The 25,292-nt window shown below is 47.1% G+C and overlaps 1 protein-coding gene across 1 annotated transcript in view; it reads left to right on the forward strand.

Moving 5' to 3' along the window:
* The window catches only part of TMC2 (transmembrane channel like 2), a 54,170-nt gene that overhangs the window by 23,375 nt on the left and 5,503 nt on the right, over positions 1-25,292 (forward strand). Inside the window, exons 8-17 of the mRNA XM_037044306.1 lie at positions 706-804; positions 2,125-2,267; positions 3,992-4,139; positions 6,835-7,023; positions 9,256-9,435; positions 10,835-10,984; positions 12,982-13,110; positions 15,392-15,459; positions 16,239-16,478; positions 23,902-24,027. Coding sequence (XP_036900201.1) covers positions 706-804; positions 2,125-2,267; positions 3,992-4,139; positions 6,835-7,023; positions 9,256-9,435; positions 10,835-10,984; positions 12,982-13,110; positions 15,392-15,459; positions 16,239-16,478; positions 23,902-24,027 — 1,472 coding nt within the window. The remainder of the gene's footprint in view (positions 1-705; positions 805-2,124; positions 2,268-3,991; positions 4,140-6,834; positions 7,024-9,255; positions 9,436-10,834; positions 10,985-12,981; positions 13,111-15,391; positions 15,460-16,238; positions 16,479-23,901; positions 24,028-25,292) is intronic.

A 25,292-nucleotide genomic window follows, 5' to 3' on the forward strand; every position in this document is an offset into this window, starting at 1 on the left:
GTGGGTAAGCAAGAGGCTAGTGAACATTGGGAACTGATCTATGTGTCCCACACTGATGTTTCTCTCCCTTCCCCTTTCTCTAAAAATAAAATCTTTAAAAAATTTTTTAAAAAACAACAAAAATGGGGATTTGTTAAATTTATGCTACATATATGCGGTTAGATATTCCGAAGTCGCTGTGTTTTGAGAATGCTATATGGTACTGGGAACTGGTCATAAAAGAGTGTTAAGCTAAATAACCAGGCTGCAATATGTATGAAATTCAAAAAACAATGGACAGGAAGCACGGGACTACCTAATAGTCATTATCTTTAAGATGGAGAGATGGCAGGTCATTTTCTAAGTGCTCTCTGTACTTTTTCACATTTTCTTTGTTTTTTGTTCTCTTTTTATTAAATGTATCGGGGTGACATTGGTTAATTAAACTAATATGGGTTTCAGGTGTGTAATTCTATAGTACGCCATCTGTATATTGTGTTGTTTGCTCGGCAACCCAGGCCAAGTCTCCTTCCACCACCATTCATCCCCCTTTACCCTCCTTGTACAGTACCACCCACATTGTCTACAGTAAGTATGTTACTTGTAAGATCAGGAATACGATAAATGTTGTTTAGAGAAGAAAGCGAGCGTGTCCTGTTCTGAGAAGGGAAGTCTCCGTGTGTCTGTATTTTCCCGTATCTAAGTGCAGCGTCTGTCCCTGCACAGGTACTGATGGGCATGCCCTATGGAAGTATACCCAGGAAGACAGTGCCTCGGGCCGAGGAGGAAAAAGCCATGGATTTTTCCGTTCTCTGGGATTTTGAGGTACCATTGCCAACATGCCAATGCACTTTCATTTTGTGATTGGGAGGTCTAAAAAATTGCATGAGTATGTGAGACAGGTTGCATTTAACTATTGAAAAGCCAGTGCTTTAATCAAATAGAATTCTAGCACTATGCAGAACGAGTCAGTGCACTCTGGCCCCCTCAGCCCCCTTCGTAGGTCCCTCTCTCCAGGAACGCACTCTGATGAATGTGAGTCCCTGTGAGAACACTGCCCCGCCCCTTCTGTCAGGTCAGTGTAAGCTGAGCTTACAGTGTGGTTTTTCCTCCCCGTACCCCTATGAAGACCTCAAGGCTGTTGCTCCTCCAGCCTCCCCCCAGTGTCACTTGGCACCTCCCAGTGAATGTCCTACTGCTCCGTAGATTCCAACATCTGTTTAACCAAACCCGCATCTCTTCCCCATCTCCTTGATCGGAACCAGCGTTCATCCAGTCATCCAAGTCTGAAACCCAAAAGTCATCCTACACTTCTCCTTCTTACCCACCCCCACCCCACATCCAATCAATCACTGAGCCTGAGCCCACCTACTAAATATTTCTTGAATTGGTCCCCTTGTCTCTATCCCCCCTTAGCTGTCCTTTGAATAGCACCCCACTAATTCCAGGGCATTGCCAGAATCTTCCACCTCTGCTCCCTGCCTTAGCTTGGCTCCTGCCATCTTTCTGCCCTCTGCTGCAGGAGCAATCTTTTCACGATGCAGACCTGACCCTGTCATCCCCTACCTCTGATGGTCACTTGTTCCCATTCCCAAATGGAATGAAATCCGGTGCTCTGAATTGGGTTTACAAAACAACTATTCATGACCTGGCTGTTCTCTACTTTTTCAGTCCCTTGTCTATCTAAGACCCCATACTTTACGCTCCCATGTGATCAAGTTTGGGGGAAGTCCCCGAACGCATCACACACCTTCGGTGCCTCCCTGCCTTTGCTCAGGGTCCTATGGTCAGGGTGAAAATTTGAAGCTATCTGTGCATGTGCACGCACACACACACACACACACCCCTTATCCTTAGTTTTATCCCTAACATTAACAACACTCTCCTCTCTGTCCTGTGTTTCTTTGTGCTCTGTATAATGGAGAATAGAGGGAATGAAGAAGGGAAAGATGGGGAAATGTGGAGACATGGATAGACTTGGGAGCGATAGAAGGAAGGGAAGGGAAGAACAAGAGGTCCCAGAACTCTTCCTTCCTCCCCTCAGACTCCCGCTAAACCCCTGAAAGAAATGCCTGGTAGAATGGAAGTGTCTGATGACCACGCTGAGTGTACAAACCCAGAGTGTTTGGATTTGCTGTCCCGCAGGGCTACATCAAATACTCTGCTCTCTTCTACGGCTACTACAATGACCAGAGGACCATCGGGTGGCTGAGGTACAGGTTGCCCATGGCTTACTTTATGGTGGGGGTCAGCGTGTTCGGCTATAGCCTGATGATTGTCATTAGATCGTAAGTATGACCGCTCGTTTACAGGCTTTTAATTTTGCTCATGAGACAGCCCACTCCCATGGCCACTCTCTAACCACTCACCCTCTTGTGGGGGAATTGAGAGGGAAAACAACAGAAAACCCACAAACAAGCAAAGCAAATGCAGGTTGTCATATGCTGTATAAAAGACAAACAGGGTAATGTGGGAAGAGCTGGGAAATGGGACAGAAACTGTTAGGTGAGCCTGGGAACTGCTGGCCATGCTGAAAGTCTGAGCCATTTTAGAGGAGCATGTGCAAAGGCCCTGAGGTAGGAAATATCCAAGTACCAAAAACTGTCAAAAGGCCAGTGTGGCTTGAGGGGAAGCCTAGTACCTGGTAAGGGAAGGCTAGAGAGGTTTGCAAGACCAGTTTTGGCTTTCCCCAGAGTTCAACTTTCTTAGAAAACTCTGTTCCTCTGTAACTACTTACACATGAGATCCCAGCCCAGCACTTACGATATAAACAATAAGCCTAAATGAACGTATCTGGCTCTGATTAACCGTAGCATCCTCGCTGGCCCCAACTCTGCCTTGTCTCAGTGGTCAGAAACGGACTTGGTTCTTAATTGTGTTGTCATTATGTCTGCGATTCTTAATTCATGCTCCCTAAAGAAAAACTTGACCCATTCCATGAATTGCCTTCTTCTAAGTCAGGGGACCGCATCAACAAAGGCTGGTGCAGGGAGGGGTGGCACAGTCTCCTGCACACACCTGACCACCAAGGCTCACCATCCTCCAGCAGAGCCACAGGGGTCACTTCTCCCAGAAGAGCAGGGGTAGCTGTGACTGCAGGGCAGGAGCAGAGAACTCTCGAAGCCTGGATAGAAACCCTGAAGGGCCATGTAGGGACCAGCGGCGCTTCCTGTTGCGTCACATCAGGGGAAGTGCTGCCATTCATGGGGACCTGCCCAGCACGCAGCAGTGACCATGAGGTGATACGTGGCTGCCGTGCTCCATCAAGCAACAGGGGAAAAACCAAGGAGAAAGACTTGGCTTTATTCTTAGCCTCGTGTTGTTCCCTTTTCCCCTGCTATTATCCCAGATACGTCTGCGGGTGCGGAACCATAGGTCTAACTAAGCCAATCAAGCCCCTGGAACACAAAGCCCAGAAGCCAACATGTAAGATAGAGTTAGAGAGGCGCACACTCCCCCACCCACCCAGTGTCTGACAGAGGCCCTGCTTGGAACTGTGGGATTCCCAAGAGCTGACCTCCAGACAGGAAACTCCACCAAGAGAGGTCAAGGGTAGGTAGAATGAAATGCATGGGTAACCGGGCAGGTCCAAAGTGCTTTCAACCAAACTTCAGAAAAGTACCAACTATCTCAAGCCTTATTGGATTTTATATTGGAATACATTTTCTATCAAAGAAAATAGATCAGTTAGAAGGGGATGTTCCTCTGTGAGAATAAAGAGTTCTCAAGCACCAGGAAAGCCCCAGGAAATCAGACATCAGGGTAGAAAACAGGGTAAGTGGCCCATGTCCTTCAGGCTTGTTACACAAACGACACTGGGTGTGTTTGCAGGGGACTCCGAATTTGGGGAGAAAGTGCTCCAAGTCAAATCTGTCTCGGCCTGTGTTCCTGCGTGGTCCATTCCTTTACTAGATGTCTGCCCGCTGGGCCCAGGATTGGCTCAGGCCAGGGTTCCCTTGGCTGACGCAGCCACAACAGGGCAAGTATCACAGCAGCGCTGTGTACCCTACAGGATGGCCAGCAACAGCCAGGGCAGCACAAGCGAGGGGGAGAGTGAGAACTTCACGTTCAGCTTCAAGATGTTCACCAGCTGGGACTACCTGATCGGGAATTCAGAGACGGCCGACAACAAGTATGCCTCCATCACCACCAGCTTCAAGGTAGCTGCCCAGGGCAGTTCCCACTTCCTGGGGGAGCTCCGGGTGCTTCTGGTCTTGGGGAAACTTCTCCCAGCCTAGTCATAGGAAGTAAGATCACCAAGTAATCTGTGGCAAGAGCATTGCTTGAAGCAGGAACCCAGCTTTCAAACCTTTAAAAAAAATGCTCACAGCTGGTACCCACCATCAGTTTCTTATAAGTCAGAGAATCATGGATGTTGGGACCTGGTCATGCCTATTGCCTTGTGGAACATGAAAAGATGCCTTTGGGGCAGATGTTCTCAACCTTCTAACATATGTTTGAATTACCTCAGGGGCTTTAAAAGTCTTCTCAGTCCCACCCGAAGAGAATATGGGGTAATTGGTCTTAGGCAGGGTCCTGGCATTAGATTTTTTAAAAAGTTCCTCTCAAGTGATTAGCACACCCAGGAAGAGTTGCGAATCCTGGTTCAGGGGTATAGAAATGAAGGAATTAATTATGTGCTCAACTCCACAATGAGTTACCTCATCCGCTGGTTCATAGAGATGTGAGATGACCTACACACATCTCTCTGTGAAACAAACTAAGTGGTAGCCAGATTAATGCAGGCAGAGTCTGTAACACTGGAGAACTGCACATCTTGTTGTTTTATTTTCCTTCATGACTGCAGAAACCATTCAGAGGTTGGTTTTTTTGCATCTTTTTTTTTAAAGATTTTATTTATTTATTTATCTTTAGAGGGGAAGGAGAGAGGGAGAGAAACATCAATGTATGGTTGCCTTTTGTGCATCCCCTGCTGGTAGTTAGCCTGCAAGGAACCAGCCTGCAACCCAGGCATGTGCCCTGACTGGGAATCGAACCGCGATCGTCTGGTTCGCAGGCCTGCACTCAATCCACTGAGCTACGCCAGCCAGGGCTCCATTCAGAGTTATTGACAGTTCAATATTTCTCCTGTCTGATCAGCCACACATGCCCCCAGGACCCAGAAATGGTCAGATTTCCAACACAACTGTGCTTGGCTTTCTTATCTTTCCCCCTCTCCTCTCTCCTGGCCCTTCCTGGGAGAAGTGAGCTGTTCCCACTGATGGGAACCTACAGATGGCGGGTACACCCCGCAGGAGCAGAGCTTGGGCTCAGCAACTCACTTACATGGGTTTCGTGAGCCCCAAAGTCCTGTGTGCATGGCAGTGGGTGGAGCAGCCAGCTGACCCAGTTCTCCCCGCTTCTCACAGTAATGGGGTGCCTCTGATGGGGCATTCAAGGACAAGCCAGGGGTTGATGAGGGCTTTGTCTCTTCCTCCAGGCCTACCGGAGAGAGACAAAACAGGTCAATGCCTATGAAGCACTTTGAACCTCTGAGACCATTCAAAACTGAGATAATACATTTACACAATGGGACACATGTTGTGAGAACTGTGTTCATGCAGGTTAACTGCCCGATGAGTTAGTTACACCTGAATGCTACCACAGTAACTGTTAACTGACTGGCACAATCTCCTACCATGTACTTCTGTACCCAAGAGACCTCGTTTCCATCCTGGTCTCGCATACACTAATTGTGTTTTGTACAGTTACTGATGCAGAAGACCAGGTTAATGATAAAAAAAATCTGTTGTATTGTTATACACTAGCTACAAACAATTAGAAAATAATTTTGAACTCCATTTACATTAATATTATATAAACTATAAAAAAATTCTAGGAATTGCCCTGGTCGGGTAGCTCAGTTGGTTAGAACATCATATCCTTATACTAAGGCTGCAGGTTCAAACTCCCATCAGAGCACATACAAGACGCAACCAATGAATGCACAAATAGGTAGAACAATAAATTGATGCTTCTCTTTCTCTTTCTCCCTTTCTCTCCCTTGCCCTCTCTCTCTCACACATCAAATTTTGAAAAATTTAATTTAAAAATTCCTGGTGATAGATTTAACCCAAAATATGGAGATTGGTACACTAAAAGTACAAAATATTGCTGAAAAAGATTCTAAAACTCAAAATAAATGGGGAGATATACCATGCTCATGGATTGGAATAAAGTCACCCAACTAGGGCCCAGGGTTCAAATCCAGTCTGTGGCCTGTACTTGTAAACAAGATTCCACTGAAGCAAAGCCACGCCCGTATATTTAAGTCTTCACTACAGTTGTTCTCGTGCTGCAGCGGCGTAGCTGAGTAGCTGTGAGAGAGACCGCATGGTCTGCAAAGCCAGAGAGAGTTGCTATTGAGCCATTTATGGAAAAAGCTTGGCCAGAAGTTATTTTTATGGAAAAACCAGTCTCTGGATTAGAAGGCTCAATAATGATAATAATCTATTTTAATCCATGTGAACTACAGCTTTACAACAATCCCAAACAGTTCCTGAAATTTCTTGGACCCTTAGTAGCTGTGAGAGGGGTGGTAATAGTGATCGCTCTGTCGGTTAGTTGTTGGGATTAACGGGGAAATGCCTGGGAAGTGGGTAGCTCCACATCTGGTTCACAGCAATTACTTAATAAATCTAAGCTTTTGTCATTACATGGACCAGAATAACAGTAACAACAAAATATGTTTTCCAAAAGGAAAGAACTACTTCTCCGTAAGCAATAGTGCTTCATATCACCCCTCTGTATTATTTAATTTATGGAAATACAGAAAGCAGTTATCTCAGGAACCCAACCATGGTTCCTAGTGGTTCTTGGACTTACATTATTCACATCTCATTTCCACGCATTAAGGAATCAATAGTGGATGAACAAGAGAGTAATAAAGAGGAAAATATCCACCTGACGAGATTCCTCCGGGTCCTGGCCAACTTTCTCATCATCTGCTGTTTGTGCGGGAGTGGATACCTCATTTACTTTGTGGTGAAGCGATCCCAGGAATTCTCCAAAATGCAGAACGTCAGCTGGTATGAAAGGAATGAGGTAAGGAGGGCATCTGTGGAAGTGAATATTAGGGGTGAATGCGGAAATCACACTGGTTCCTATGCCATCCAGCTGGATTTGTGAAAGTCTGGATTACAGGACTTGTTTTAAAAATGAAATTGTATGTATCTTCTTCCAACGTGGTAGTATACACATCTTGAACAAAGAGTCACCCATTATTAGGCTTTCGTAGCAGATACAGCTGGTTTTAATTAGCTCGTCAGTGAACACCAGTTGTTAATGAGGTGATCCTTTCCTCACAGCACTCCAGTGCCGTGTACCATAAATCAAGCACTTATTAATGCGTGCCTGTGATCTGGCTCCCTTCTTTACTCCGCTGGTTTATTTGTCTATTCCTGCACTAATAGCACACCCATAAACCATGCTTTATAGTATGCGTTGATTATCTGGTAGAGTGATTCTCTCATCGAGATCCACAAAAGAACACATTAATGTGTTATTGTGATTATGTTGAATGCATAAATCTCTTTTGGGAATTTGACATCTATGGCAGTTGGCAAAATGGCTACAAACCCTGCCCACCCTTGTCTGCACATTTCTTTGCCATGCGATTTTGTAGCTCTTCCCATGAAGAGGTGGAATCTGTTTCCCCACCTCTTGAAGCCAGCTGAGGTTGGCCATGTGGCTGGCTTTAGCCAATGAGACAGTAGCTACCATGATCTACAAGCAGACTTGAAAAGTGCTTGTGTATTGGATCTTGCTCTCTTGGGAATCCTGAGACCTCCATGACTCGAACAGTTACAGGCCAGCCTGCTGAATGATGAGACACATGGCCCAGTTGTCTCATCACCCCAGGTGATAGCCAATCAACCAGCAGACATGGGAATAAAGCCATCAACCATCAGTTGACCAGATTCAGGAGTGAAACCAGGTGAGACTGGCAGAAGAACCACCTAGCCAAGCCCAGAAACAAATACTGACCTGCAGAATCATAAGCTAAACAAATTCAACAATAAGAAAATCTGTCTATCCAAACAAAGCAAGAAGGGACAGAAAAAGAAATATGAAACTGGTAGGACAAACATAAAGCAAACATTATATAGATTTAAATATGATATGTATATCAGTGACTACAATAAATGTAAATGGATTAAAGTTACAGCTTAAAGGCGATAATAATCAGATTGAATTTTTAAAAGGCACATGCTATTGACAATGAACTCATCTGAAACATCAGGTCACTAACTGTGTGGGAGCACGAAAGATGCCCAGCGTGGATTCTGCTCTTCGATGCATTACAGTTTCCTTAGGAAGCAGGCTTGACGAGAACAAGCCAAAGCACAAACGGCAGCAGAAGGTGGGAATAACGTGATCGGGATTTTGCAGCAAAGGCAGGAATTAGGCTGAGCATGAGACAAATACATAAGGAAAGGCAGTGGTGGGTAGAACTAAGCAGGTATGAAGGGGATGAGAGCCAAGCCAACGGTCAGTGTGAGAGTGAGGGAGTCTGGAGCTGCCCAGAAGTACTGACCAACCTGCAACTGGGTCAGCAGCTCAGGACTTTACCCTCCACTGGGTAAGCAGTTTTAGTTGCAAGAAGAATATTCTGCTGTGGTCAGGTTCAGTTATGGAGTCAGGATTCTCCCAAAACTGGAGGCAAAATTGAGTGCTTGCCATTTACCATTCATTATCTCTCCTGCTTCTCACAACAAGAACTGTCATCACTATTTTACACACGAAGGAATAAGAAGCTCAGAGAAGTTGGGTAACTTTTCCTAAATTCCAAAACCAGCAAGGAATAGAACTTGGGCTGAAACCCAGAGCCCTGTGACTCCAAACGCCACACTCTCCACCACATCCCCGTACTGATAAACCCCTTCTGTGATTCGAGCTTCCTGTCTTCCGCGCTCCTTAGACAAGGGCTTCCATGGTGATGCTTACCTACTTCACAGCTTTACAGAACACTAGACACTGTCCCAGGGGCTGATCATTTACTTCTCAGAAAAGTTGGCTATTTTATCAACTAAGTGCAACAGTTAGGATAGCAACCAGTCACAGAGCAGTCATGCTGTGTGGGACATACACTGACTGCTTGGGGCATGTGGGTGCCTTTGCCAGGGTCACGTGGCGAGTTGTGGAGACCTCAGGGCATCTCCAGAGACAGAGAGAGAGCAACAAGGAGATGCAGATGCATGGCCTGGGGGGTACGGAGATGGGGTCAACCACGTGCTGTTGACGAAGTAAGTAACCCAGGCTTTCCCGATCTCTCAGGTAGAAATTGTGATGTCTCTGCTTGGGATGTTCTGTCCCCCTCTGTTTGAAACGATCGCTGCCCTGGAGAATTACCACCCACGCATTGGACTGAAGTGGCAGCTGGGACGCATCTTTGCCCTCTTCCTGGGGAACCTCTACACGTTCCTCTTGGCCCTGATGGATGATGTCCACCTCAAGGTAAAGACCACGAACTCCCCCCAGTCTCTGGTGCCCACCAAATTTCCTTTCTAAAATGCCACAATCTCCTCATGCCTATTCATATTAATTAAATACATTTTGGAACATTCAGAAAAGTTCAATGAAGAAAAAAAATCCCCAAGATATGGCCCAAAGATAGCCATTGTTACCATTTGGCTGCGGTTCTTTGCTGTCTTTTTCTTAGGTTGTCTTTTTTCACATCATACACACTTCAGTCGGAACCCTTCATCCTCTACCTGCAGCCTTTCCCCTATTGTTCCATCGCTGCCATAAGCGTTTACCAGCCAAGTAAGCGTCCACTGAGATCTTTCATCACTGATCACCAGATGGATGCAGAGCACCCACTATGTCAAGCCCTCGGGGTGCACAGAGAGCTGAACGCGGTCCTGTCCCAAGGGTGTCCACACTCTGCGCGGGGACAGAGACTCATTCAGGACAGCAGCTGCAGGATGTGCTTCCGTGGGGACAAGCCCAGGGCAGCAGGGCAGCGCGCAGGAGAGGCTCCAGAACCCCGGGAGGAGTCTTAGCAGAGACTGGAAAAGGCTGAGGGGGCAGCTGGTGCACACAGAGAACTGCAGGATTGCTGAGCAGCAGAGCAGAGGGGAGGAAGTGAACAAATGAAAAGGGGGGAAGGCCCAGGTGATGATGCTCCTCTTCCTCACTCCTCCCTCCTCATTATGGAGCTGCATGAACTTTTTCCCGAGATTAACAGGAAAGCTACAAGAAGCTTCTAAGCATGGAAGTGATTGGATATGGCCCTTGCCTACCGCTCCTTCATCATTTCTGGCTTCCCTCCTACCCCAGTAGACTGGTCCACCCTCCTAAGCCTCACATTTCCTCCACGGGGCAAAATTCTCCCCCACCTTTATGCCCACTCTTCTCCCCATGTTTGACTAATCTACCTGAGGTTGTGACTGAGGTGCCTCTTCCTCCAGAAAGTCTTCTGTGGCCCCCACTGGCTGATGTGAATTTCATTGACCCCCGGAGGATTTTCCACTGCTCTTTTCATCGCTCTCCTCTGCAATGGTCTGTTCATCTCTGTCACCTACTAGACCGTGAACTTTCTGAGGAGTGCCCCATCTCTTGTTCGCTCCTGTGTCACCGCTGCCTTAGTTGCTCAGAACAGACGCCCATAAATTATTCTCAAAAGAAGAATGAATGATTGGGTGGATGGACAGATGAACAGGTAGACGGGAGGATAATGGATGGATGGATGGGAGATAACTTCATGGAAAAGACCCAAGGACATTTTTGGGGAAACTGTTGAGGAATAGGGCAGAGATGAGATGGTAAGGCTCTGGCTTTAAATGATGTCCCTGTGGAAATGGTAGGATCATCCCTGGTCCCTTTCAACCCTCGTCGCCATCTTCTCTTCCAGCTTTCTAATGAAGAGACGATAAAGAACATCACTCACTGGACTCTGTTCAACTATTACAACTCCTCGAGTTGGAACGAGAGTTTCCCCCGGCCACCCCTGCACCCTGCTGATGTGCCCCGGGGCTCTTGCTGGGAGACAGCCGTGGGCATTGTGAGTAGCCCAGCTCTCCCGAAAAGGTTATCCTTGTTCTCAGTTCTTATTTCTTCCTTGATGTTTCCACTTTGAAGCTGCCAAAATACCCAGCCAGTATTCCTTAAGAACGTGTTACTTTCTCACTGTCCCATTTTTTTCAGTGTCCCACATAATTTCTGTGTATGTTTCATTCATCAGTCTAATATCACTTCAGTTTATTTAGAGTAGTACTGTAGTTTTTGCTGAAAGCCTCAGGTTCTCCACCTGGAAGTCATGAATAAATACTTCTAAAAATTGGAGGCAGGACTTTTTGTGTGTGTGCATTTTTCTGTAAAGAGAAGTAGTGGTTTTCATTGAAGTCTCAAAAATTGACAGTTACTATCTTCTCTTACCACTCTTACCACTGTTCCTGTAACTTGTGCGAGGTGGACCTCAAAGCCTAGGGTTCTTTGCCTTTGTGGGCAGAACCTTGAAGTATTCACAGGTAACACAGGGATCAGAGGCTTTCTCTTCGTCGCCTCCGTTTCTTTGCATGGGGTTTCTATTCATCATTCACCCCACTGAGATGCAGAGTTTACGACCTTGCCCCTGAAGAATTCACTCACATAGAGCATCAGGCAACAGTGTGTTTAACTGAGGATGATAGAGTACACAACAAAGGAAGGAATTACATCACACACGCCATTGAACACCACCTGCAGGTTCCCCACTTGCAGGGAAAAGTATCTGTTCTTTCCCATGGGATCCCGGGGCCTTTTCTCCCCTCTTCCTTCAGACTCAACATTTCTTGCCTCCCCCGGTCCAAACTCCCCATGCTCTTCGAAGGCTCCTCATCTTCAGGGTGCGGAGCCACTGAGCATCCTCACCTCCTGCTCTCAACCCATCACAACGTGTAACAGAGAATGAATCTTCAGGTCAATAAAACCCACCCTCTTTGGAAAGCCAAAGGGAGTTCATTACCTACACGATTCTTTTGGATCATTCTGCAATAGAGTCTCTCATTTGCTGCCTCATATTCTTGGGAGGCGTCCTTCTTGCTCTCCTCTCTCATGCCCATCGCTGTTCCCGTCCCTGATGAAAGCTTGTTTCCCTTTGAGCTCATTGGTAATGACGGGTCAGTGGCACTCTGTCCCGCTCACTGGTGTCCTCCACTGCCTCGTCCCCAGGCCTGAGAGGATCACGCTGTGCAGAGTGGGGACCTGACACATGCTGGGTTGTCTTTGAAAATACTTAGGAGCCTTAGCCTGCATTCTCACTGAGGAATAACCCTAAGCGCTCATCAGTTGTTCATCCCACAGAAGTTTAATAATTCTCTTAGAGGATACGAGAATAAATAAAGTGGACCCTGTGCCCCCTAGGAATTCCAAATCCACTAGATGTCTTTAGGTTGCAATGACATCTGGTAGTTCGTTAAATTCTCCTCCCCCTGAAAAAATAATAAATTATATACACTCTACAGAGAAGAACAATCTTCATTCTTTTGTTTTTGCCTCTTCTGCTATGTGCCTCTGTGAAAGACCTATGTTATTTTCTCTCTATGATAAAAAAAAAATCCAATTAGCCAGAAGTGAAGAGCCAGCTGTTGTCCTCAGTGACAATGACCAGATTCAATCTTAGCTGGGGCCGGTGGGGGAAGTAAGGGGTGAACCTTCAGATCCTGTATCTGTGAAAAAGTGCTGATAACCACCAAGCATTGGGTATCGCCAGCATGCCAGGCAATTTGCATACATAATCACTAAGCCTCCTATTAACCCTGCAAGGTTAATATTGACTTCAAGATGTTTGGAGACTGGCAAAGCAATACAACTAGTAATTATAGAGGTGAGACCTATATAAATGTTTTCCAAAGCCTGGGTCATTGCTCTGCACCACCACCACTCCGCCCCCCCAAAAATCGGAAGTTCTCAGAGAAGAATATGCATGGGTGGGGGAGGGTTTGTGTGGCTGTGGTCAGTTGGGAGAAGTGGGCAAGGTCCAGCCCTGACCACCCCCTTTCTCTGTGCTCCTCCTTGCAGGAATTCATGAGGCTGACGGTGTCTGACATGCTGGTTACATACATCACCATCCTGGTGGGGGACTTCCTGCGGGCTTGTTTTGTCCGCTTCATGAACTACTGTTGGTGCTGGGACCTGGAGGCTGGGTTTGTAGGTCACCGTCTTGCAGACATTCTGCAGAAAGTTGTCTGAACCATCCTCTGGGATAGAGACAGATGCATTCTTGTGCATTTCTTTAGATGCTTAATGCCAGCCTCAGCTCTGCGAAGTAGAAGAGTATTTCATGTGTATTACCTCTGAGTGTCCTATCTGCCTTTTCCCAATGCAATTAACATGACCTTCTTATCTGGGAGAAGGAGGCGTTTGACCTTGGGAAGGGTGGACCACACGCTTTATTTCCGAGCAGATGGCTGGTAGAGAAATGCTGAAGCAGCATCCCCTCTCCTTAGGGAAGGCGGAGGACCCCAGGCTTCCACGTCCACACTGTGCAAGCCACAGCAACAGTGAAAGTGATAAGGAAAAATGGTAGTTCCTAATTTTTCAAGCCTTAATGAAATCCTGGAGCAGGGTAGGGCAGACGTGGATGTGAACGTTTCAGAAATTCCTGGAACACACCAAGAACATAATAACCATTGCTTCTGTCTTCTGGATTGTGCTTTGACAAATCTCCTTTACTCTTATTCTCTACCTGGGTTCCTCCTCTTCCCCACCCACCTGGGGAGCTGCTCATTCTGACTGTGTGTCGTTTCCTTTCCATAGAGGCCTTCTGTGATCAGACAGAACCTCTGGCCTCATCTGTCCTGTGAGTGCCTCTCCCAAAACCCCTCACTCACCCACCCAGTGGTCACTGGTCCTGAGAGGAATCTCCCCCTTCACTGAGCTCCATATCTTCTTTACTGTGTCATCTTCACCCGGCGTGCAGCAGGGTACCTGGCCCAGGTAAGGGCCCAGGTATAGGTCTCTGTCATATTTCTTTTCTTTTAGCCTCCAGCCACAGTTTTACACAAGCCTTCTCAACTCCTCCTCAGCTGGGGGAGGGGGAACTTCATAATCTTACCCGAGAACAGGGGTGCAGAACCTCATTCTCAAAGAAAATGGGATCTTTATGTCATGACATTGCTACAATGTCATTGCCCTCAAATTTATGTATAAGTTCAACAAGATCCCCAAATAATACTAAAGTTTGTTTAAAAAATGAACATGTGGAAGTGGCCAGCAAATATTTTAAACCAGCCGAATGAAAGGGACTAGACCTACCCTTACGTTAAAACACACTATGAAGCTACAATAACTAAAACTGGCCTTACAGAATAGACAAACTTGGTAATGAGTGGAACGGAAAGGTACAGCCTGTATGGGAATTTAATTTATGATAAAGGGGAGACTTTCGTGACAGTGGGGAGATGAAGGGTTATGTAACAAACGAGGCGAGACAACTGGTCGACCACTGGAAGGGGGCTCTCTCTCTCACCCATTTTACCTAAATAAATAAGTTGTAGGTGAATGAAAGTTTTAAACATCAAAAAATGAAACCATGAATTTTTCAAAGAAAGCATATATAATATAAAATGTACCATCTTGGGGTGAGGCAGATTTTTCTAAGCAAGATATGAACCCCAGCACATAAAGGGCCTTAAAGAATATTTTAAAATGATAAATTTTAAATCACCAGGATTTAACCTTCCTGTGTTTGGATTATGCTGCTTCCTCCTTTGGCTCACGCTCGCCTGACCTTCTTCTCCCTCCCACTCCCCCTCCCTCCCCCTCTCACTCCCATAACCTCTTATCACCAAGCCTGGAAGACAAATGGGAAAATAGGTTTATACAGGTTTCATGAGGACCCCTGACTCCTCGGTGCTCACAGATTTGTATTCTTTCAAACGCTTTGCAAACCTCCAAAACTCTGAAAATGAGAGTTAGGCTGAAAATATTCATCTAGCGGAGCTCCTCCTCTCCATGAACGGCCTCAGACCAGAGGATGACGAGAAGGCAAAAAGAGACGGAGAACAGTGATCTAGTTATTTTGGGTTTTTTAAGCTTTTGTTTGACTTCTCATTTAATTATTTGCACTTTATTATTTATTAGAGTTAATCCTTTATTATCATTTGAAGGTACATGTATGACAAGAGCAATGATAAAATGTTCTCTTGGGAACAAGGGTACTCCCAAGAGCACACAGTCAGCCTACAGGCCCTAAAAGATAAAATCTCACATTTCTTTACTTGAAAAAAGTTTCAACTTTGAGAACTTCAAAATGTTTTTTTAAAACTTGAAAACACATTAAAGAAGTAAAGCCCAGAATCTAAAGTTCCTCTCTGGCCACAGAGCAGGCCCTTTGGGACAGAGCGGCCCTGGCTTGGCCAGTCTGCTGGTAGCAAGGTCTGGGTGACACCGTCTAACATGTCTTTTCTCTCTCTCTCTGTTTCTTGAGCCTTCATATGCTGAGTTTGACATCAGTGGGAATGTGCTTGGTTTGATCTTCAACCAAGGAATGATCTGGTGAGTTATCCAGCATGCCCGGCATCGCCTCATTCGGGAGTCACAAAACTGGAATCCCAGGCCTGGCTTCTCAGTTAGGGGAGAGAGGCTGGAAAAAACCATCTGGCCTGTCCCTGCTCCCTTCCTTCACGCAAAAACTGGATGACGGGACTAGATGAGAACCAGGATGGTGTCTGCCCCACCCCTGGGCTACCGTGGCCAGAAGAAGGGAAGGAGAGGTACAGAGAAGGAAAAGAGAAAGAAGAGGGGGGACCGAAGGAGGAGAGAGAGAAGCAGGAAGAAAGGAAAAAGTAGGGAGGGAGGGAAAAGAAAGAAAGAAGAAGGAGGGAGGGAGGACAAAAAGCAGGGATGAAGAATGATAAATGGAGGGACTTCCTCCTTTGAGAAGGGAGTTCAAAGAGATCTCACAACCTCAGCTGCAACTTTCAAGATGCCAATGGCTGGGTGCAAGTCAATATCCAACTCTCTTAGTTTAAGAATTTTTCAAATATTTTTCTGGGCAGCAGTGTTACCATGGAGAAACCAGCAGGAGGCCACGGAATTTGCTAGACGCCTGGTGGTGAGGCAGTAATGCTCAGAGTGCCTCCTTCTCCTGAGAAATGAATGTCTATGGTTTGGTGATAAATGTCCTGGCTAAGTGGGAAGCCCCTTCCCTGGGGACCTGCAGAGAAAGCAGTGACGCCCCATGGCCCTAACCCATCAGTCTCATTTCCTCCTGTCATCCTTCCCTCCCTCTCCTGCTGCCGGGCCAACCGGGTGTGTGGTTTCTGCCCCTCCAGGATGGGCTCCTTTTATGCCCCGGGACTGGTGGGCATCAACGTGCTGCGCCTGCTGACCTCCATGTACTTCCAGTGCTGGGCAGTGATGAGCAGCAACGTCCCCCACGAACGTGTGTTCAAAGCCTCGCGATCCAACAACTTCTACATGGGCCTCCTGCTGCTGGTGCTCTTCCTCAGCCTCCTGCCTGTGGCCTACACCATCATGTCTCTGCCGCCCTCCTTCGACTGCGGGCCATTCAGGTGCAGTAGAGAGGCTCCCCGAAACCCCCTGCTTGGAGAGCCCTGGCTCTGAATTTCGGTTCTGGTGTCACATCAGCCTACAAAAGGCCAGGGTGCTTCGGGCAAATTCTTAGTGCTGCTCGGCAGTGCTTTTCTGCAGGATGGAAGTGCAGGGTCCAGCAGAAGTAACGCCATTGAGTGTGTGGCTGTTAGGGAGCGTGAATGTCTCACACAAGGTGGATAGCAATTTGAACGTTTCACCTAAAATGTCATAGGTGTGCCTGAGTGTGATATTGTTATGTTACAGAATGGCATGCTTATGATTATGTCATAAAAGGGGCATTATTTGTGTTAGACCCTATATTTTATGCGTGCATGATCCAATAGGGTAGACACCAGCTACACAGCTGTTGGATACTTGAAATGGGGACCGAATAATTGACTTTCCAGTTTTCTTTCATTTAAATTAATTTTTTTAAAGATTTTTTTAAAAATGTATTTATCTTTAGAGAGGAAGGGAAGGAGAGAAATATCAATGTGTGATTGCCTCTCATGAGTCCCCTGCTGGGAACTGGCCTGCAGCCCAGGCATGTGCCCTGACTGGGAATCGAACCGCAATCGTGTGGTTCACAGGCCCGTGCTCAATCTACTGAGCTACACCAGCCCGGGCCATTTGAATTAATTTTAATTTCAATAACCCCATTTGGCTAATGGCTACTGTATTGGACAGCACAGTTCTAACCTTTTAGCATATAGATAAGCTCCTGCCCTGGATTACCATACTGTAGGATGAGTAATGTAATGGGGGTGGGGGGGGACATTCTGAAGATAAAATGACCACATATAGACAAAGGCCCTTCAGATGTGAAGCAGCTACTGAGACTCTTGACTGGGTCCACACGATCTCTGGAGAGTTTGTCAGCGCTGTAGGTTCAGGGGGCAAGTCAGACTAGTTCAGGAGACTGGACACTGTATAAAGGGATAATTTTGTAAGAAGAGGTAATGTGCATCTACCGCTCTCTTTCCGAACGCGAGGCCCTTGGAACCAAAGCCCTCTCTCCGCTCCACAGAAAGGGGTCTGTGGTTAAAGCTGTTTGGAACATGCTACCCGCTTTGCCACCTTCTCACTTAGAAATGCTTGATGCTCCCTGACTGAAGGCCTGAAAGAGTTTTGTAATGAGGTGAAGTGTGCAAGCCAATGATTTCGTCTTTACTGGCCATGGACCTATCCTTCACACACACCCATCCAGGGCCAGGAGAGAGCCGACCCCACACTTGCATGGCCCTGAGAGTGAATACCTCCCTTAAACTGTGCGCCCCAGAGCCTCACCTGCCCCCAGCTAGCCCCTGCCCTGGCTCCTGGTGTGGATCAGCTCACTTTGGGAAATCTGATCTGGCATTCTCAGTTTGTAAAGGACATAGCTAGGTAAAGCCCTGTGGTCAGTGCCCATGGTGAAGGCCAAGGACGCTCAGAGGAGGCATTAGCAGAGTGCCCACAGCAGACTATCCTCTGGATGAACCTCGGTTCAGGCAGAAGGAAAGCAGGGCTAGATCTAGCGTGAAAGAACATGCTGGGCTGCAGGAGGCCTGGAATGCCAGGCTGAAGGGAGAGCCGCATGGTACAAGTCGGGGGAGCCTTCCTGAGCAAGGTCAGGCGGCCTGGGCTCTGGGTGCCAACGCCAGGGCCCCTTTGCTCAGGCTGCCCACCTGTCCCAGGCAGGAGGCCAGTGGGTGGGCCTGTGCCATGCCTGGCCCCCACCCTCTGCCCCACCCTTGCTCCATCGCTACCCTGAGAGGCTCTGACAGCTTCCACCCAGACAGCAGAGGGAGGGACCTGAAAACGGGGCTCAGAAGGGGATGTGGTTGCCACCTCCTTCCCGTCCCTCTTCTGATCAAATCCCATCAACAGCTGGAATGTTCATTCCTTAGATATTTTCACAGCTGTCCTCTCACTTCCTTCAGGTCTGTACTCAAAGGTCACCTTTCCAGTGAGGCTGTCCCTGGAGACCCTAACTAAAATGTCACACACACACATGCACACACATTTAAATTTGTTTCTGCTTGCAGCTTCTTATCAACAGCCAGCGCACCATTCCTTCTGCCTATTTATTTAGTTTGTTGTCTGTCTCCCCCAGCAGGACGTTAAGCTCCATGAGGATGTGATCTTTGCTTCCTTTTTCACTGCTTTACCGCCACTCTATAGAACAGAACACCTTATTTACAGTCGATGCTTAAACTAGAGCCCCCACCTCACCTTTGGTATGGAAGGACTTAGGGTTTGGATCAGGTCCAGGCAGGCAACATAAATGGAGTGATGCGCAGCGATGCACAGCATATAGTTAAACGTCGGGATTGGTAACTATAGCCCACAGGCCAGTGCAGACCCCCACCGGCAAATATGGTGTTAGTGGAACACGCCACCCCTGTTTGCTTACACATAAGCCATGGCTGCTTTCTTGCTACAACAGCAGAATCGGGCATTTCCAAGCGAGCTCATCTGGCTCATGAAGCCTAAAATCTTTATTATCAAGCCCTTCTCAAAAAAATTGCCAACCCTCTCATTTAGAGCGAAGGCTCTAGAGCCAGCTCTGTCATCTGCCAGCTGGGTCATCTGGAGCAAGTTACTTAGCTTCCTAAACCAAGTTCATTGCTATAAGAAGGAAATCATGGGAGGGCCTGCCTCACAGGATTGCTTTGAGGATTTAGTGTGTTATTATCTGTACAGTACTCAGGGGAGTACTGTGCCAGTCCATAGTGAGGCGTGTACACAAGTTTGTTAAGCCTGAGCCTTGCCTAAATCGAGGGTAGCTCAGACCCTTAGCAGTGCTGTGGGTGGGAGGTATTTTCTACAGCAGGGATCGGCTGACCTTTTCTGAGAAAAGCCTGAGAGTAAATAACTTAGGCTTTGGGGATCAAGAGACAAAAACAGACTATTACGTAGATACTTACATACATAAGAAAGAAACAAGTCCACACAAAGTTTTAACTGACAAAATACCAATTATGATAATAATAGAGTATAATTTTTTGTAAGACAGGTCTACCAGTGAAAGAATGGAATTATGTTTGAGGGGAGGTGGTGATAATATTTCAGTGGATAGAAGTTCAAAGTTACTGTTACTTATCATCAAAGGTTACGTTTGGGGCCCAGATCGCCGCCTTTGCTACCCGGATCCGTCACAGCACAGGCTGTGGCCACACACCCACCACCACAGAAAAGAAATGTCAGAGACCTCTGCTCCTTACTGCTAAGCCATTGAACTGCCGAGCTGTGACAAGTCAAGGTGTTCAGCTTTTATTTTAACAAAAATGCACAGATATGAAAATTATTAGGTCATGAGAGCAAATGGAGTTCACCATTGACGTTGTTGGTTCAGTTGCACTTGGCAGGTTCAGATACTTTCCGAAAATTATCGACAGATGAATGACAACGAAGAACCATAGTCTGGACACACCTGCAATTTCACAAGCTTTGTGTGTTTGTCCAACTAAGCCCTCTTCTTCTCCCCATGTATTTTGTTGTTTTTACATTTTTTTAATTTGTCAATGACAGTTCACATTCAGAATAGTTTGTGTCAGTTTCAGGTGTCCAGCATAGCGGTTGGTCTACAAGTATTGTGACCGCGATCAGCTGTAGCACATCATAGGGGATTCCACTGCACTCGGTTGTCCTGAACTCGTGTTTTCTCCATTTCTTTGAGGAAATTTCACCCGTATTTGTTCCACACAGAATATTCACAGAAGGTAATTCTCCATTCACTTCACACGTGGCATTAATCCTCAAGTAGACACCTGAGCGGCGTCAGCACCATCTATTGACTCATCCAAACACAGGGGAAACCGCTGGAAATTGTTTGCCTGGGTGTTGAGTAGGACGTTGCTCTCACTGACCTCAACAATTCAAGCACCTGTTCTCACCGGAAACTCTGAACGTCTTAAACATGTTTCTTTTCTCTGGACACATTTCTTTAGCTCCTGCCATGGAACACAATTTAATTTCTTCACCACGGGTGGATGAGGAACATGACTTTGGAAACTGGAGAGAAGGGATCTTTGTTATACAGAGACAGACACCTAGATGCGTACATCTGAACAGTTGTATGGAGAGCTGAAGCTGGAAATGATGAACTGGGCTCTCTCACTGAGATTCCGAAGCCCAGTGTTGAAGGTGCAGTCTTGTTTCTTGCTGTTTATGCTAAAACGTGAGAAGAAACAGATACATTGAAGAAAGAATCGATAAGCAAAAGGAACCAGGGCTGGTGGTTTTGAAAAGTCCCAGTCTGTCTCGATCGCAAAAGACACCAAAAACAGACTCACTGGGAGGAACACGTGCTCTAAAAAGAAAGCCAGAGAGGACACTGCACAACGTTTGCTCGTGACTCTGAGGAATCAAAGGGTCTGAAGATTCGTTGGCACAGAGGGTTCTGTTCAGCACGTGACTCCGACCCTCCCAGTCATCTCAGCAGAAGCCAGAATCAGAGATAGTTGTATCCAGGAAAGATCTATGTAGGACCTTCTTGTCCAACGGATTGAATTCCCACAACTTTCATGGAAGACCCACCAGGCATTTGAAAATGATTTGTGAGCAGCAAAACTACCAGCTTGGGCTGAAAGGGACAAAGGAAAGCTGTTGGATTCCAAAATGGTTTCAGGCAGTTAACAGGCTGATGGAGTCTATTTGCCTGAAATGAATGCTTCTCTTCAAGAATCAGGAAGGATGACTCCGAGGTAGAGTTCTGGTCCTGGAGGCAGAGATGTAGGCACAGAGGGAGAGCCAAGAGCCCAGAGGGTTACTCTTAGGCCTTCGAAGCCTAATGGAATTTCAGAACTGTTGGGAACTGGTGATTCCTTCCTCCCTCCCGCGGTCTCCCTTTTGGAGAGAGAGCATCTGGAACCGCTATCTCTTGGCCGCCCCATTGTTGTGTTTTGGGAGTAAACAACCTGTTTCCTAGTTTCACAGGTCCACAGATAGAAATTTTGCCTCCAGGTGGATCCTACCCAGAGTCTCAGCTATACCGGATTTAGATGATAAGATCCGGGACTTGTGAGCTGACATCATTTAGATGAGATTTTGGTGGATTGACTTTAGGGATGTAGGGGTGCTGGTGAGTGTATTTTACAGGCGCAATGAATGGGAATCCTTGGGGGCCACAGAGCAGACCTGTGGTGTTACCCTCATAAAGCAAAAGCACGTTTGTCATTGTGATTCAGTTAAGGATCTTGAGATAGGAAGATTATCCAGGTGAGCCCTAAACCGAAAGTATCCTGATAAATGTCCTCATGACATTTTTCAAAAATGAAAAATGATGTGGTTGTGGAAGCCAAGAGAAATTCAGAGGTTCTGTGCTGCTGGCTGTGCAGATGCAGGAAGGAAGGAGCTGTAAACTGAGGAGGGCACGGATGGAGCTCTGGAAGCTGAAGAAAGGCAAGGACACAGAGTCTTCCTTGAACCTCCCTCGGGAGGGAGAAGAGCTCAGCCAGCACCTTGGTTTCAGCCTATCGGAACCATTTCAGACTTTTGGCCTCTGGAACTGCAAGAGAATAAGTTTGTATTGTTTCAAACCACCAAGATGGTCATTTGTGACAGCAGGCACTGAAAACTAATACATCGTCTAAAATATCATAACCCAATGACAAAATAGTCTACCCTCGACTGTGACTTAAGAGCATACTATTCGAGATCCACTTTCCTTTTCTTGTTTTTACATGGTGGGTGTGTAATTAAAAAGTAATAATCAATGTGAGATGGTAGTGAGACGCACGGCACGTGGAATGCGGCCATGTTATAACTGCATCCTGGCGGCGTGTACCGTGCTGCCGGGTCCTGCTGCCGTGGTCTCGGACGCAACTGTCCCCGTCTGCCGGCAGAGCACGAACGCAGCCAGAGACAACGTGCAAATGGAGGATGGCGGCTGGGCGCCAAGAACACTTTATTGAAGGGCACTGAATTTGAATTTCATACTTCTACTTCGATGTGTCACAAAAGCATGATCCTTCTTTTGCTATCTTTCCAACCATTTAAAAACACAAAAGCCGCTCTGAGCCCTTACACCATCTGAAAGCAGGTGGCAAGCCAAGCTTGGTCCATGGGCCATTATATGCCAACCCCCTTTACAGAAGAGAAAGAGGAAGCTTCTAGCTTCATTTCGGAGGACACCTGTAATTCGACAGCGCTCATACTCAATGTTTTATAGGAATTTGTAACAATATCCCGAGGGAAACGCCATTATTATAATGCCATATTATACAGATGTGGAAATGAAGGCCTAGAGATTTTCAGTATCTTGCCCGAAGATACCAAACCTCTAGAGGCAGTGCTGTCCAAGACAATTTTCTATGGGATGAAAAAAAGTCTGTATCTGCTCTTTAAATAGAGTAGCTACTAGTAACATGACTATTGAGCACTTGGAATGTGGGACTAAGAAATTGGATTTTCATTTAACCTTAAATAATTTAAATTGCATTTTTAAAAGATTTTATTTATTCTTAGAGAAAGGAGGGATGGAGGGAGAGAAACATTGCTGTGTGGCTGCCTCCTGCGTATCCCCAACCCGGGACCCGGCCCACAACCCAGGCGTGTGCCCTGAGTAGGAATCAAACCAGCAACCCCTTGGTTCGCAGGCAGGTGCCCAATCCACTGAGCCACACCAGCCAGGGCTAATTGCATTTTTAATAGCCGCTTTGGACAGTACAGCTCTAATGGGGAGAGTAAGGGCATGAATAGAGGCCAAAAAGAAAATAAGTAAATTGTCCATGATGTTTCACAGTTAATAAATAGAGGAGCAAATATTTAAACCAGGCATTTTAAACCCTGAAGTCCACTCTTTGGTGCCAAAACTACCAGCCGAAAGCCAGCAGTGGGCAGCCGACTCTGGGCAAGCATTTGTGGAAGTCAGCAAGCGGCACAGGACTGTCAAATTAGGAGTGCTCTCCAAAATGTCACAGCTAGAAGCTTCATTTTTCTCTTCTGTAAAGTGTGGGTCAGGGGTTACCCCTGCGAATGGGTTTGCATTACCATCATCCTATCTCCTGGAATTGTAATCTGAAGATTGATTACAGGTGGGTTTGAGGGGCACCACGAGGTTGTCCATCATATCAGCCTCGGGAGAACTACTTCTGTGCAGGCGAAGCTCTGTGCCAGGCTCAGAGCTGCATCAGTCTCCCGTGAGAGTAAGCAAAAGCCCGTAAGATGTCAGACACAGGAGACCAATGTAGCCTGAGGAGCTGGAAAGCCAGGGTGCTGCCCCAGCTACAATCCCCAGCGGAAATGACAGCCCCCTGTGGGGCATTTTTGACTTGCCGTCCATTCAGACCAGAGCTCTGGTTCTTCCAAAGCAGTGGTGAAAGGCAGCTTTGGACCTGCTGGAGGGGGCGTGAAGGGGGGCGTGCACACAGTCACGTGCCCTGTGAGCTTTGCAGCCACAATGTGTCTTCTTCTTTCCAGTGGGAAAAACAGAATGTATGATGTCATCCAAGAGACCGTTGAAAACGACTTCCCAATCTTCCTGGGCAAGATCTTTGCGTTCCTGGCCAATCCAGGCCTGATCATTCCGGCCATCCTGCTGATGTTGTAAGTTAGCCAAGGCTCATGGCTCTGCCTCATGGAAACCTCCCCTTCGCAGTTCAGACTTGCTTAGCAGGTTCTTCTTTCTCACCTTCTTAGTCTGGATTTCCCAGAAGCAGATCCTGAGACAAAGACTCAAATGCAAGTAGCTTTTTGGGGAACGGGGGTTGGGAAGACAGGCAGAAGGGACAGGAAGCTGCTTTATTGTCACTGGGATGACTTCGGACCTGCTGGAGAACTCTGGAAAACAATGTGCTTCAGACTAACTCCGCTCAAGAGCAAGGGATCTGGGGCATTTGTGTACCAGCTCCCATGAGTCCCTGGCTGAGTGCGGCTGGGAACCCAGGGAGGAGAACTGTGTTGGTTCACTGCAGGGCAGTGTGGGTCAGCCGTCGTCCTGGGTAGAACAGTTTCTATGGAGGGAGCTGCAGGGAAGCTTCAGGCACAAGGGTGGAGAGGTACGAGCAGTTGTCAGTCTTTCGGGGAGCACACTGAAAGGTAGGGGCCAATGAATATGGGTGGGTGCTGGTAGTGTCTGCAACACCCTCCAGTCACAAGAAATATCAAAGACCTCTGGGCTCTTAGTCTCCGAGAAAGCCAAGGAGCTGATTCAGCCTGTCCCTGGCAGGGTCCCTGGGACTTCTCCGCAGAGCACCCCGTGCCCTAAAATATCTAGTTCATTCATTCATCACTGTCCCTCTCAAAGACTGAGAAACCCCAAGGGCAGTGGGTGGGTCTGATGATTTTTGTATCCCCAACACCAGCCCCCTGCCTAGGGCAGAGGAGGCAAGCAAGGAATGCTCGAGGGAGGACCAGGGGAAGAGAGGGAAAAGACGGCAGGAAGCTAGAGCCCTGGATGCGAATTACTACCATCAAAAATAGCCCTCTTGTAAGGATTTCTCTTAAGATAGACCTCCAGGGTCCTAGGAATGCATTTCTTTGTTCATTTTAGATAGTGCTGAATTGTTCTCCAAAACGGGTAGATTTCCTCACATCCTCAGTTTCAAACACCCTCTACTTCTAGTCCTGCATGAGGGAGGGCTGACATGATATGACAACCTGGACTGCCCTATGACCCCCTGAGAAAATTCTGGAACCCAGGCACCAAAACTGACCCTCGTAGGCAGCCTCAGGAGGAATGTGGCCACACAGGGGCACTTGATCCTCTCTGACCCCCAGTTCCTCCCTAACAAATGGGTTGTTAACTAGGAGAAACGGCAAGGCCTGGTGGAGATGAGGTGTGGAAACATACAGTGGTCCCTTACCTGCCC

The sequence above is a fragment of the Sturnira hondurensis genome, unplaced genomic scaffold, assembly GCF_014824575.4.
Source record: "Sturnira hondurensis isolate 20B ecotype Veracruz unplaced genomic scaffold, ASM1482457v3 Scaffold0004136, whole genome shotgun sequence".
In the NCBI taxonomy this organism is placed as follows: Eukaryota; Metazoa; Chordata; class Mammalia; order Chiroptera; family Phyllostomidae; genus Sturnira; species Sturnira hondurensis.